The following is a 12,902-nucleotide window of genomic DNA, read 5'->3' as shown; positions in this document are numbered from 1 at the left end:
AAACCCTTCTCTAGCCCGACCGTTGAAAGCCACGCGCCATTTCTGCCTTAACGACCTTGAATCGTTCCCGCGAATTATTTTTTCCCGCTGCTATAAAAGTTTCCTCTTCAACTCATAACACAAGACGCTGTTGATGGTACACTCTTTACTCACCACTCTCATTGTCAATAAGATCTAGTGGAATGCGAAAGAGAAACACTCTCTTCTTTCTTTCTTTCTTTCTCATTATGAATCTGTGTGAAATGCAGTAGAAAGAGGACTTAATGGAGCTGAGGAAGCTGAACACAGAGTCACAGCTTTGGCAAAGATCAAGAAAAGGGCTTGAACCATGAATCCAACCCTTCTTCTCATCTTGAACTTTCTTTCTGATCTTCTCTTTTCACACTTCCACTCTTTTACATACAACACAGTTAAAAAATAAACTAATGTATTTTTTTTTTTCATTTTAATGATTTCAACAATTAGGATAAATAAGGTAGCTTTAAAGATAAATAGTCACTAAAGCAGCCAAAAAAAAAAAACACAGAAACTGTATTTGTAGATTTTATTTAGGCTCTGAAACAAAATAAAAAGGTCTGCATCATACAAAAAGGAATGTTCTAGAAGCAAAGCCAATTACCAGCAGAAGCTGAAACACTGTAACAAGCAGATGAAGCCAATAAAGAGCTAAAAGAAAACTCAAAAAAAGATTGTGTAGCTTAATCAAACAAACAAACTATAACAGATGACGGATCAAACTCGATCTCTGGATGTTTGAGTTCAACTTCTGCTTCTTCAATCCTTTGCGCAACATCTTCAAGGAAGAATTACATTTTTAGGCACATGCAGCTTTTGAATAACAGTTTGCCTATTAGAAGAAAAAAAAGGGAAAGCTCTTCAAAATTGTTTACCTTTTATATCTCTTTTTGGAACCACAGGGACAAAGTGCATTCCTGCTGATCTGCCCACTTTTTGCCAAGTTAGATCTCGCCATATCCATGGGGGTTGACCCCATCATTTTTTGCAGCTTCAATATACCAAAGATAACACATTCAGTTTCAGTGACAGCTACACTGATGTAACACCAAATTAACCAAACAATGATCTGTCTGATTGTAAACTAATATCTTAACAACCGACATAATGCAAAGATAACTCCAGTTTCTAAACAATGAACATCAAATCCAACGAATCATGCAACAGAACCAAGGTACAATTCACATCTTATTATGGAGCTAAGAAGAATCAAATGAGTATAAAAAGTGAGAACATTACCTCTCCCATATTCTTTGGTAACGGTTTGCCTCCATCTTTCAGCTCTGTCATCTTCTTGTGAGCTTGCCTAGCCCAAGTAAACTTGGACAGCGTATTCTCCACATCCGCGATGGTGCAGTTGCATTGCTTAGCCGCTTCTTGCTTATGACTCGCTTGCAGATTCTACACATCGATAGAAACCTAGTGCCAGAGTCAAGACATTGACTACCATACAAACATATATGGTAAGAAAGAAACCAACCTCTCCTGTAGCATCACGAGCTCCAAGGTACCTCATAATGGTTTCTTGTTTCTCGAACGCATCCGCAAAAGTGGCCTCACTGCTTCGACCCACTATGTACTGCTTGAACTTCCCTAACCTCTTAGCGTTCTTCAGTTCATCCGCGAATCCTAGAATCAGTTTTTGCATCCAAAGAGACAACCTTTGATATGAGTCCATACTCAAACGAAACACACAGTTCCAACTTTAGAGAAAACGTAATAACTTTAGCATTCTTCAATTCACAGACGAATCTTAGAATCATTTTTGCATCAAAAGACACAACCTTTGATTACTTTTTCAACCAAAGAGACAGCCTTTGATTACTTTTGCATTAAAAGAGACAACCTTTGATGAGTACAATCAGTTTAACTCAATGTAATAACTTACGGAGAAGAGTGAAGTCTTCAACGGGTAGATTCGATTGTTCCACGGGAGTATCCTTGTTTCCTGTAAAGACACCTTTGATCGAATCCATCCATCCGTGAAGCGTCGCCGTGGATGCGATGAATCGGTGCTGAGACGGAATCGGAGGACCACCGGAGATGTAGAGAGAGTTCGCGGATGACGACGAAGAGAAAATTGGGTCGGATCTTAACCCGAAAATGAACTTGAGAGCTCTCGAATACGACATTTGCTGTCTATGGAAGTTGATTTCTGGAGAATTAGGGTTTTAGAGTTTCTCTCAGGTGTAGAGGAAGAAGAAGATGGAGAAAACCCCTCACCGTATCGGAATGTAAAACGCAGCGTTTTGGGGATTAGATAAAGTTAATTCTTTATATTTGTCAATGCTCCATCGGAAGAATGTCATTTTGAAATTATGTTTGTTTTTGTTTTAAAAAGAGTGTTATTCTACATTTTTTTTATTTGTCCTATTAAATAATTAATCTATTTTTATAAATTATTTTTATTTATTTAATTAAATATTGAATAAAATATATTTTATCATTTTTTCTGTAAATATATCACATTGACAATTTTTTAAAAACAGAATAAGTATTATATTTTTATTGATAAAAAATAGAGTTGTAGTTTTTCAGAAAATCAGTGGTGTTATTGGTTATATAAGTTGAAATCAACTCTATTAGATTTCAAATAGTTTAGATTTTAATTTTTTATTCATTTATAATCTAAGATACATGATTTACTTTACATATTTAAATCTTTGTTAATGTATTTATAAATTCAACATAATATGATATGATTTCTATAACAGAATTACAAAGTTCAAAAAACTATAAAATGTACGTTCAAGAAAACGATATTATCATCATAAGATCACCATTAATACACAATGAAAACAATATTTTATATTCATTATTATGAGTAAAAAAATATAATAGCATATTTGAAGTAAGATAAGAAAAAAAATCCCAGTCTTGGTTTAGTCAACAATGAAATCAATGTTCTAGGTTTGATCAAATGACTGATATAGATGAAAAATCCAGATGCTAATTTTATAAACAAAATGGGAGACACTGACTTCATAAAAAACTGTTCATATATTTTCTAAATACAAAGAATTTGATTTATTAAAGTGAGAAATGATGCCACTAGATGAGTACTTTCATCACGTCATGTTTTTTTTCATTTGATTCTTGGTTTTAACTGAAAATGTTTATATATAAAATCATGATGTAATACGTTAAATTTTGACTCCTATATTTTACACACAAAACTGTTTCCAAATCCATTGAAAGTATTTCAAGTCAAAGGAATTGAATTTTTTTATCAAACATGAATAACACCAAATTTTAAATCTTGTATTGAAATCTTATATTGAATAACAATGGATGTGTTTAAAAAAAATAATAACAATGGATTCTAAATTCTTTTAATGAAAATATTGTAAATACAAGAACCAATAACATTAGAGTTTAAAATTTTTTAACAAAATATTTTAAATACAGCAACCAATAACATAAGATTTTGATAAAAAATTTAAAATCAACCATTGAATAACACTAGATTATAAAACCAAATGAATTAACTTTAAATCCACTAACAATTAACACCTCCGCACGTTTCTACATTCTAGTCAAACTGAAGATATTTTTCTAGATAAGAAACAAGAAGATAAAAACTCATCAAATGACTGAAACAAAAAAAATCACTCATCAAATAGGTAAGGCCTTAATAAAAGAATATATGTATAGGACTTACATATTTGCAATTTGTCTATAAATATAATAGGGTATTGTAAGCTCTAAAGCCTACTTTCAATCTTCCCAACACCAGAAAAGAAAAATGAAGATCTCTTTCTCTTCTATTCTCCTCATACTAATTGTCATTTTCATCACTTCTTCTGGTAAATTCTTATATATTATTTGATTATTTTTTGGGTTAAACTGAGAAAAACTGAAACTTAAAACAACGTAATTTTGTTTCTGATTATATGAATAGGAAATAATAAAATGGTAGGAGAAGCAAAGAAGTGTTTTGCTGGGTGGACATGCGAAGGAGAAGATGAGTGCAGAGAAAAGTGCATTGCTGATCACAAAGGAGATGGAATATGTGATTTGTTCACTGCTTTTCCGGTTCCTAAGCAATGTCTTTGTCAATATGATTGCTAGTTTCTCTCTATGAATGCAAAATAGTGCTTCTTAAATTGTAATGGGTAAATCTTTATTCCATTTAATTATGTGATCAAAAGACTAAAAGTTTAAATAAAATGTTCCAACATTCGATAAAATCGAGAAACATGTTATTTTATTATAAAAAAGAAAGTCTTAAATATATTACCATCATTTAAATAAATTAGTGCGGTATATGATAAGAATTATGAGTAAAATATGATACTAGGACATAAAGATATGTTAAATCATATGACATTGCTGTCTATGGAGGTTGATTTCTGAGCAATTAGAGTTTTAGAGTTCCTCTCAGGTGTAGAAGAGGAACTGAGGAAGAAGATGGAGAAAAAACCCTCGCCATGTCGGAATGTAAAACACAGTGTTTTGGATATTGGATAAAGGTAATTCTTATATTTTTGTCACTATATCAGTATTTTGACTATTTTCCAATGTTAATATTGGAGAAAATGTTTATGAGATATTTTCGGCATGGTGCAAGACATATCGTTAGGAATGGATTACATAGGACGATTCAGAGTGATGCAGTCAAACGATAATCTTCATAAAATAGGTAGATTTGTCGGTTGTAATATCGTCTATGTAACGTTTTTCATAGTTTATAAAAAAAATTAACAACTATATGGATCATTGGTTGAGTCGTTAACAAATTATAATTTATCTTTTTGTATATCTTGCTTGTATATCATATTTTATATTTTAGATTTAATTATAAAATTATTTAATGAACTATAAAAAGTAGATATACAAACAAGAATAAATTAGAAAAAAAATGTGGATTTGGATTACCATTACTGCTTGATTAAGAGATTTAGATTAATTTATAATGATTTAAACCAATTTAAATTATATTTAACTGCTTTACAACTGTTTAACCTGATTTGAATAGCTTATTACATTTTTTTTTATAATATCGTTTTGTTTGAGATCAATTTTTAGAACATTTGTAGTGTCTTACTAATAAGAAGATATACCAGTAGCTTTTCAGAAAATCTAAGGTTTCTAGTCAAACTGAAGATATGTTTCCTATGTGGTATTAAGAACTCTATCAAGAAACAAGAACATAATCATTCATTAGATTTTGACCCAAAAAAAAAATCACTCATTAGATAAGACATTAGTCACATTAGTAAAAAAATATATATATGTATATCTATCTACTTTGACTAAGAACTACATATTTGCAATTTGCCTATAAATATAATAAAAGCATCTCCATCAATGAACTTGAGAAAGTTCGATTTCCAAAACAGTTTTATTGATTTTTTATTTTTTATTTTTATTTTTTTCATTTGACTTTAAAAATAAAAAAATAAAAATAAGCAGATTAATCGCAGACTGCCACATGTCATGGAGCCCGCGAAACAGTAATGAGATCACCTTTTACGGGAGAAGTTGCAGGATACGGGTTCACAAAAGACAATTTATTATATTATTTTTTTTTCTTGGAACTTGTGTGAACTTGAGGTTAAAACCTCCAATGGACATGCTCTAATCTAATCTTAAGCTCGAAAGCCTACTTTCAATCTTTCCAACACCAAGAAAAAAAATGAAGATCTCTTTCTCTTCTATTCTCCTCATACTAATTGTCATTTTCATCACTTCTTCTGGTAAGTTCTTATTATTATTTGATTATTTTTTGGGTTAAACTGAGAAAAAAAACTGAAATTTAAAACAACGTAATTTTGTTTCTGATTATATGAATAGGAAATAATAAAATGGTAGGAGAAGCAAAGAAGTGTTTTGCTACGTGGACATGTGAAGGAGACGATGAGTGCAGATTAAAGTGCATTATTGATCACAAAGGAGACGGAATATGTGATTCGTCCACTGCTTTTCCGGTTCCTAAGCAATGTTTTTGTCAATATGATTGCTAGTATCTCTCTATGTAGACAAAACAATGCTTCTTATATTGTAATGGGTAAACCTTTATTCTGTTTAATATTATGTGATCAAAGGACTAAACTCTTCTAAAATCTAAATATATTGTTCCGACGTTCGATAAAAATTGAAAGGATAACACGCACAAATCCAGAAATATGATGTTTTTATCAAAAATGAAAGTCTTAATATATTACCATCATCATTTAAGTAAATTAGAGAGCTATATGTTAAGAATTATGAGTAAAGTATGATACTAGGACATAAAGATATGTTAATCATATAGTATAATACTCCTTCAAAATCAAAGTTCCACCAACCAAGGCAGAGAGAACATGGAGACTGATCTCTCAAGAGTTACTCTCCGACCGTTCTCTCTAACGGATGCTCACGATTTCCTGAGATGGGCCAGCGATGTTCGAGTGACCGGGAATCTTCGTTGGCAGACTTTTACGTCCGAAGAGGAAGCTTTGGTCTTCATACGAGACGTATGCTTGCCACATCCATGGAGACGTTCCATCTGCATCGATGACCGTTCGATCGGATTCATCTCAGTCTTCCCTGAAACTGGCGATGATAGGTACTTATTATTTATAGCGTTGGAATATTTATTTCTATTTACTATATGTTTTGATGTTATGGTAATGGCATATGTTATGTTGATGGTCCAAATGAATTGAGTTTTGCATTTGAATTCAACTCAATTTCAGATACGTAGGAAAAACATATAGGATAAGAGTAAGAGTTATATTCCTCCTATTAGTAATTACTTTTATGCAAATTAGTATGTTTTCATTATTCTAGCATATGTAGCATATGCTATGTTGGTCCAAATGATGTGTGTTAGGTCATTTCAACTCAACTAAATTTTAGACATGTGAAAAAATCATATAGGATAAGAGTAAGAGTTATATTCTTCTATTTATCACCGATAACTATTCTTGTAAGTAAATATGTTTTAATCATTCTAGCACATATAAATATCTTGATACAGTGTATATTTGAAGATTCAAAGCGCATATTGGGTATGGATTATCTCGTGAGTATTGGGGAAAGGGAATATCAACAAGAGCAGTGTCAATTGCAGTACCGCAAGTGTTTAATGACTTGCCTCATGTTTTGAGGCTTCAAGCTTTTGTGCGAACTCAAAACAAAGCATCCCAAAGAGTTCTCGAGAAGGTTGGGTTTCAGAGAGAAGGTTTGCTAAGGAAGTACAGTTATGTCAAAGGTGTAATCCATGATGTGTTTGTCTATAGTCTCTTGTCCCCTGATCTACTTCCTCTTCCATAATCCTCAAGTATTATGGATTGAGATTATATGTAGTAGTTATAAAACTAATAATGTTGTAATTCAATATATATTTGAAAAAACGAATATGGTTTGAGTGATAATAGTTTAAAATATTAAGAAAAAATGGTCTAAAGGGAAACTAAACCAGGGGGAAAATAAATACCAAACCGAACCAAGCTAGGTAGTGTTTGTTGTGTATAAGCCTCATTCAAATGTCAAACTCTCTGCTTCACGTCTCACTGAGTCGAACAATTGAGTCGACAAGTAACGTTCTCCACCGCTAGGGAAAACCACCTGATAATCGGACATTAACCGAATGTATTTTTCTTTGGTTAAGGAAGACCAATTATGACAAAAAGCTATAGGACTAATGTAATTTGTGTTGCAAGTAATAAAACTCTATTTCACTTACAACTATGAGCTTCCCGGCGTTTTCTGGCCGTTTTGCCACCTTAATAGCAGCGGCTGCAGCAGCTCCGGAAGATATTCCCACCTACACATTTATCAGAAACGTTGGTTTAATGGTTTAAACCAAAACCGTTTGAACCACAGATTGTACCACAGTACCAGTAATCCTTCTTTCAGGGCAAGAAGTCTGGCAGTTTCAATAGCTTCCACGCTTGTCACCTAAAGAAAACGATTTAAAGATTACAAAGATCTCAGTCTCTGACATCTCATCTCAAAGAGAAAAGATATTTAAAAAAAAAAACTTAGCTACATTACTTGAATGATTTCATCAAGAACGTTGAAATCCAAATTGTCCGGTACAATACCAGCTCCAATACCTTGGATCAAATGTGGACCTAGAAACAATGAACCGTATTATTTAAGTGATCAAGAAAGAGACTTGAACAGCAAGGAACTCCACCAACTAATGATGCTCTACTTAGGTATTATTTATATTAGACTCAAAATTAAAACAAACTCTTTACCTGGTTGGCCTCCACTGAGTACTGCACTCTCTGTAGGTTCCACTCCATAAACCTGTTGATAAAAACAAGTGCTTGAAAAAGAAAAACAAACTAAAATGTTTCTCATAATATGATTATGGACTTGCTATTATTAGTGTGTGTACCTTTAAGTCTTTATTCTTCTCCTTGTGGAACTTTCCTGATCCGGAAATGGTTCCACCAGTCCCAACACCAGCCACCAATATATCTACTTCTCCTGCAGAGTCTCTCCATATTTCTGGACCCGTGGTTCGATAATGAGTCTGCATTAAAAAAATAATTTAGATAAACAAATAGAAAAGATAGAAATTATTTTTCCAAAAAGAAAAGATATATATATAGAGTGAGATCTAAGGAGAGTTCATATGTATATACTTGTGGGTTTGAAGGATTCTTGAACTGATGTAATATGATACCATCCGGAGTCTTGCTTAATATCTCTTCGGCTTTGTCGAGTAATCCTTGAACGCCTTTCTTCGTGTCAGTGAGGTGAACCTCTGCACCTAATGCTAATAGAATGATCTTTCTCTCAAGGCTCATTGTTTCAGGCATTGTAAGCACAACTTTGTAGCCTCTAGCTGCCCCAACAAAGGCTAATCCGATCCCGGTGTTACCAGAAGTAGGCTCAATCAATGTGCTCTGAAGTAGTAGTAGTAATATCACCAAGATTTTAAGCTATAATGTTTGATTTTAGAGGTGTAAAAAACGGATGGTAGAAGTTAATTTTTGTACCTTCCCGGGAGTAATCAGTCCCTTGTCTTCTGCATCTTTAATCATACCATAAGCAATACTAGTAAATGGAAGATTAGTTAGGTTATATAATGTGTCTTAGAGCAAACAAGAGAGAGAGAGAGATAGGTTATATATATACCGTTCCTTGACACTAGAGCAAGGCTCCATCATCTCAAGCTTTGTGGCTATACGAGCAACACAGCCATCAACTATGTTGTTTAGATAAACCATTGGAGTGTTACCTATCAACTGAATGCAAAACACATGAGACTAAGTATACAGCTTGAATAAATAAACTAAGACAATTTTCTCTATTTTTTTCCTAATGGAGCAAAGATTTGGATTTACTTGAGTAACGTCATCCTTGATAGAGCACTCCATGCTAATCTTTGAAATATCTACAAGAATGATTTCCCCACAAAAAGAAAATTAATATTTTAAGAAACAAATTGTAAGTAAAACTGTAAGAACAAAAATACTATGAATTATTCAGTCAAATTTGAAAGTAAACCAAGATTAAGAAACAGATTTGAACATGGGAGAATATGAGTATATAGCAAACTGACATCAAGAATTAACAGTTGAAACAAATGAGTTTCTCAGTGAGAGTCATGCAAAGCATTCGAGTTCTTGAACTGAAAATCGAACATGAAGATTTGAGAAACTATTCAAGTTGGAAAAATTTAGGAGGGAAAAAGGAAGAACAAGTACAAGAGAGCTCTTTACCAAGTACGAGATCCAAATCTGAGAAGTAGGAGAAAAGAAATAATTGATAAAGGTACTTGCCTTAAACAAAGACTACGAAAACAGAGAAACAAGAGCAATTATTAAAGAAACAGACCAATTATTGTTTTACTGAAAAAGTGAAAATGACAACTCAAGCTCGTGCGTATATACTTTTTTTCTGGAACACTCTCGTGCGTATATACATTTTAAGAAATCAATATATAAACCCTTTTTTTGTTTGGACAACAATCAATATATAAACTAAATTGTTACTTTTGTAAGTTCTTAGGTAACATTTGTCAGATGATTTCATTATTTTTATTTGGTAGAAAATATAAACTTTCCTCAAGAAAGTTAGGATTGTATTCAACTCATTTATCAAAGATATTAATATACTTCAACAACTGCATCAGATGAAGTAACAAACAAAACATAAAAAAAAAACACAAATTATTAGACAAAGATTGGCACACAATTCAAAAAAATAAATAGCTAGAAGTCTGTTTGTTATTGAACAAATGAGTCTACTAGAAACCTAATATTTGTCAAATAACTCAAGAAACAAAAAAAAAATGATGAGAAAACCTAGAGAATGATCACAATAAATTAGCCAGTAACCAATACTATAAGGCTACAGTGTGTAAAAGAACATTTTACCCTGATAAGTCTGTACTTGGGTTCGAATTTCTTGGCGCTCTCGACATTGTCATAGATCAAACCAAACCCTCCAAAGTGGGTTCTGAATTTGAAAACAAATATGGCATTTGGGTCCTTCACCTCGTACATCCTCGCTAGCTTCTCCTTCAGCTCAGCCTTTTAAATAAAAAAAAACATTTCTCGCCATTTTAAAAACCACTTTAACAGACTAGTCTTTGAAATGGTAAAGAAGATACCTTTGAAACATTGGCTCTTCCAGGGTGAAGAACATCAATGACCTACACTCACAGAATCCAACCATAGTCTTAGTCATTTCATCAAGAATCTTTATCAGAGCTAAGTGAAAACGTATCAAACACTCTAAAAGCTAAAGACACTGTGTGGTACGACTATGATTAGAGTTAAAAAAATGGAACTACTCACGAACTGCTTCCTCGAGAGAAGTCTGTTGATCATGAACTTTCGGGTTCTGATGATCACTGCCTTTTCCGCCATTTCTGCGATTCCCTCCGGGATCAAACGATCTCTGCAAAGCTTTGAGTTCGTCGTCAGCTCCGGTAAAGACGGTCGCTTTTATATGGTAAAGATCCTTTAATTAGGCTTTTTAATGGGCCGTGACTTTATTGGGCTTACTGTACATGCTAGTCTATAAAACGAAACACACTTTGTCATCTATAAACAAAACATCAAAGATGAGAAAATAAGGCCAGTGAGTCTAAAGCATTTTTCTTAATGGGCCTATTTATTTGCAGCATGATTTTTGTTTTTCTGTTAGCCTGGTATATATTTTATTTGCAAATGTAATGTTTTTTGTAAATATCCTAGCTATTTAATTAATATAACGAGAATTTTGTACTCGACTAAAAAACTGAAAAACTTAAAACTTTTGGGGAAGAGTAGTAGTTAATTATAATTTAATTAATATAACGAGAATTTTGTACTTGACTAAAAAACTGAAAAAGTTGGAACTTTTGGGGAAGATAATTATATAGATCAAACTAGTAACTAACAAATAAGTTAAGTTGGTCTTATTGAAGGCTGTATTCTGATTCTGATTGAAGGATGTATTCTGATTCGACCATAAGGTTAAGATCGACATAACAAGTAGTGTCGTATCTATATTAGGACAAAAACAACAGCATCTACTTAATTATTAGTTAGTTGCTTGCCGGTGACGACCCTCTTTCCATTATATACATGATAATGGACGACCTTATATAATAATATATCATGACCCTCTTTGAACTGTATTACAGAATAATGGAAGACCTTATATGTAATACTAGTATGTATCAAAACGGTGTAATTTCAATAAGTAACAATTAATATTGTGGGGGAAGAGATTTAAGGACCGACAAGAGAAATAAGTGGAGGGAGATACGAGAAGAATGGTTGGCACTGAAGTGGAGTTGGGTACGAAAAGGGTACGTTTGATCTGTACATATTCAATACCACATGTCATCCATAAAACGATCATTTATAAGATTTTGCTTCGTATGGCTCCTTTAAGATCAATTATTACTATCTTCTTTTATTAAGGGTGGTCAACCTTATTCAATTCTTCATACTATGTCCCTATCATTCTTTTCAATCTTTTTAATTCGCTTCTGAATTTTACTTTTGAATTTGGACATGGTATGTACATCATGAATATATGTTTAGTTTGGCATTCAACATCAATTGTGGTAGAGGTCGTTAAATCGTTTTTGTTTGGTATTGTTCTATATGTGACTAATCAAAATCTTACATTATCTTTGGCAGAAATAATATATAGAATATATATTTTACGAATCAATATCGCCACAAAACTATAGTTGTGGAATAAAAATTACATATTCACTAAAATTACATATTCACTTATAGTTTTTACATAAATATTATCGGATTCACCATTTTTTCTACTACCCAAACGAGAGCTTGTAACGGTTAGCTTTCTATCAAAATGATAATTGCTGGCTTTTGATTGCATGGGAAAGGCACAAGAAACATGAAACCACCTATCTACGTAAATTATTTGAATAATATTTGCCACAATGATCACCTAGCATATCATAGAATATATTTCATCGTCTACATATATCTTAGATCTCCAAGATATGATCTGATGAGCTTCGGATTTCTTTAATTAGTAGAATAAAACCTATTGTATATATTACCAAATGAGCAGGGTCACATGTCATTGTGATATTTTTATCTACAGAATGGGCTGATGGTAATAGTTTTGTCATAGAGCTTGCGAGTTGAGACTTTATTTTCAGTCACTATTGAAAGCCTAAACCAGGCGTACAATTTTAATTTAGAGAATCGTATTGTAGTGTGAATATCGACAAACAAGTAAAAGTCCATTGAAAAGGCCCAACTATTTACACTATAATCATACAGAAATGATAGACCAACCATTCGGATTAAAATGAACTGAAAGAAACTTGACCAAGACAAACATAAAGTGAAAAATACAGACGCATGTGGATGAACCCAATTTTCTAGTAGACTGGTCGGCATTAGAACATGGCCATGTCCAGGCCATACGCTGCGGTGGGGTTGCCCTTTTAATTGACTATT

At 32.7% G+C, this 12,902-nt stretch overlaps 4 protein-coding genes across 5 annotated transcripts; 1 reads left to right on the top strand and 3 right to left on the bottom strand.

The window, feature by feature from the left end:
- Positions 1-518: 518 nt before the first annotated feature.
- LOC106439005 (protein translocase subunit SecA-like) lies at positions 519-2,275 on the bottom strand. Its single transcript, XM_013880339.3, has 5 exons — positions 1,904-2,275; positions 1,496-1,644; positions 1,255-1,416; positions 891-1,006; positions 519-793 (listed from the first exon to the last, which is right to left on the bottom strand). The coding sequence occupies exons 1-5, from the start codon at positions 2,145-2,147 to the stop codon at positions 775-777; spliced, it is 690 nt and encodes a 229-aa protein (XP_013735793.2). The 5' UTR covers positions 2,148-2,275; the 3' UTR covers positions 519-774.
- A 240-nt stretch (positions 2,276-2,515) lies between these two features.
- Positions 2,516-5,950, top strand: LOC106439004 (putative defensin-like protein 184). 2 transcript variants are annotated; one of them, XR_007338213.1, is made up of 2 exons: positions 2,516-3,821; positions 5,812-5,950. XR_007338213.1 is itself a non-coding variant. In XM_022716260.2 (2 exons), exons 1-2 carry the CDS (start codon positions 3,761-3,763, stop codon positions 4,084-4,086), a joined length of 231 nt encoding a protein of 76 aa, XP_022571981.1. In that variant the 5' UTR covers positions 3,370-3,760; the 3' UTR covers positions 4,087-4,205. The 2 variants fall into 2 exon arrangements, 1 of the variants encoding a protein (XP_022571981.1); XM_022716260.2 differs by lacking the exon at positions 5,812-5,950 and adding an exon at positions 3,917-4,205 and having other exon boundaries at positions 3,370-3,821.
- Positions 5,951-6,134: 184 nt separating this feature from the next.
- LOC106388816 (bifunctional L-3-cyanoalanine synthase/cysteine synthase D1) lies at positions 6,135-9,816 on the bottom strand. The gene is made up of 12 exons (XM_013828968.3): positions 9,684-9,816; positions 9,306-9,355; positions 9,097-9,206; positions 8,958-9,015; positions 8,601-8,864; positions 8,351-8,488; positions 8,208-8,259; positions 7,999-8,078; positions 7,843-7,902; positions 7,688-7,768; positions 7,439-7,569; positions 6,135-6,552 (listed from the first exon to the last, which is right to left on the bottom strand). The coding sequence occupies exons 2-11, from the start codon at positions 9,336-9,338 to the stop codon at positions 7,480-7,482; spliced, it is 966 nt and encodes a 321-aa protein (XP_013684422.2). The 5' UTR covers positions 9,339-9,355; positions 9,684-9,816; the 3' UTR covers positions 6,135-6,552; positions 7,439-7,479.
- Positions 9,557-10,835, bottom strand: LOC125607165 (40S ribosomal protein S24-1-like). Its single transcript, XM_048776999.1, has 5 exons — positions 10,764-10,835; positions 10,577-10,618; positions 10,341-10,496; positions 9,684-9,755; positions 9,557-9,592 (listed from the first exon to the last, which is right to left on the bottom strand). The coding sequence occupies exons 1-5, from the start codon at positions 10,833-10,835 to the stop codon at positions 9,557-9,559; spliced, it is 378 nt and encodes a 125-aa protein (XP_048632956.1).
- Positions 10,836-12,902: the final 2,067 nt, after the last annotated feature.

This window comes from Brassica napus, chromosome A3 (genome assembly GCF_020379485.1).
Source record: "Brassica napus cultivar Da-Ae chromosome A3, Da-Ae, whole genome shotgun sequence".
Lineage (NCBI taxonomy): Eukaryota > Viridiplantae > Streptophyta > Magnoliopsida > Brassicales > Brassicaceae > Brassica > Brassica napus.
Note: the sequence above shows the minus strand (reverse complement) of the source record. Positions and strands in the feature narration are given on the sequence as shown.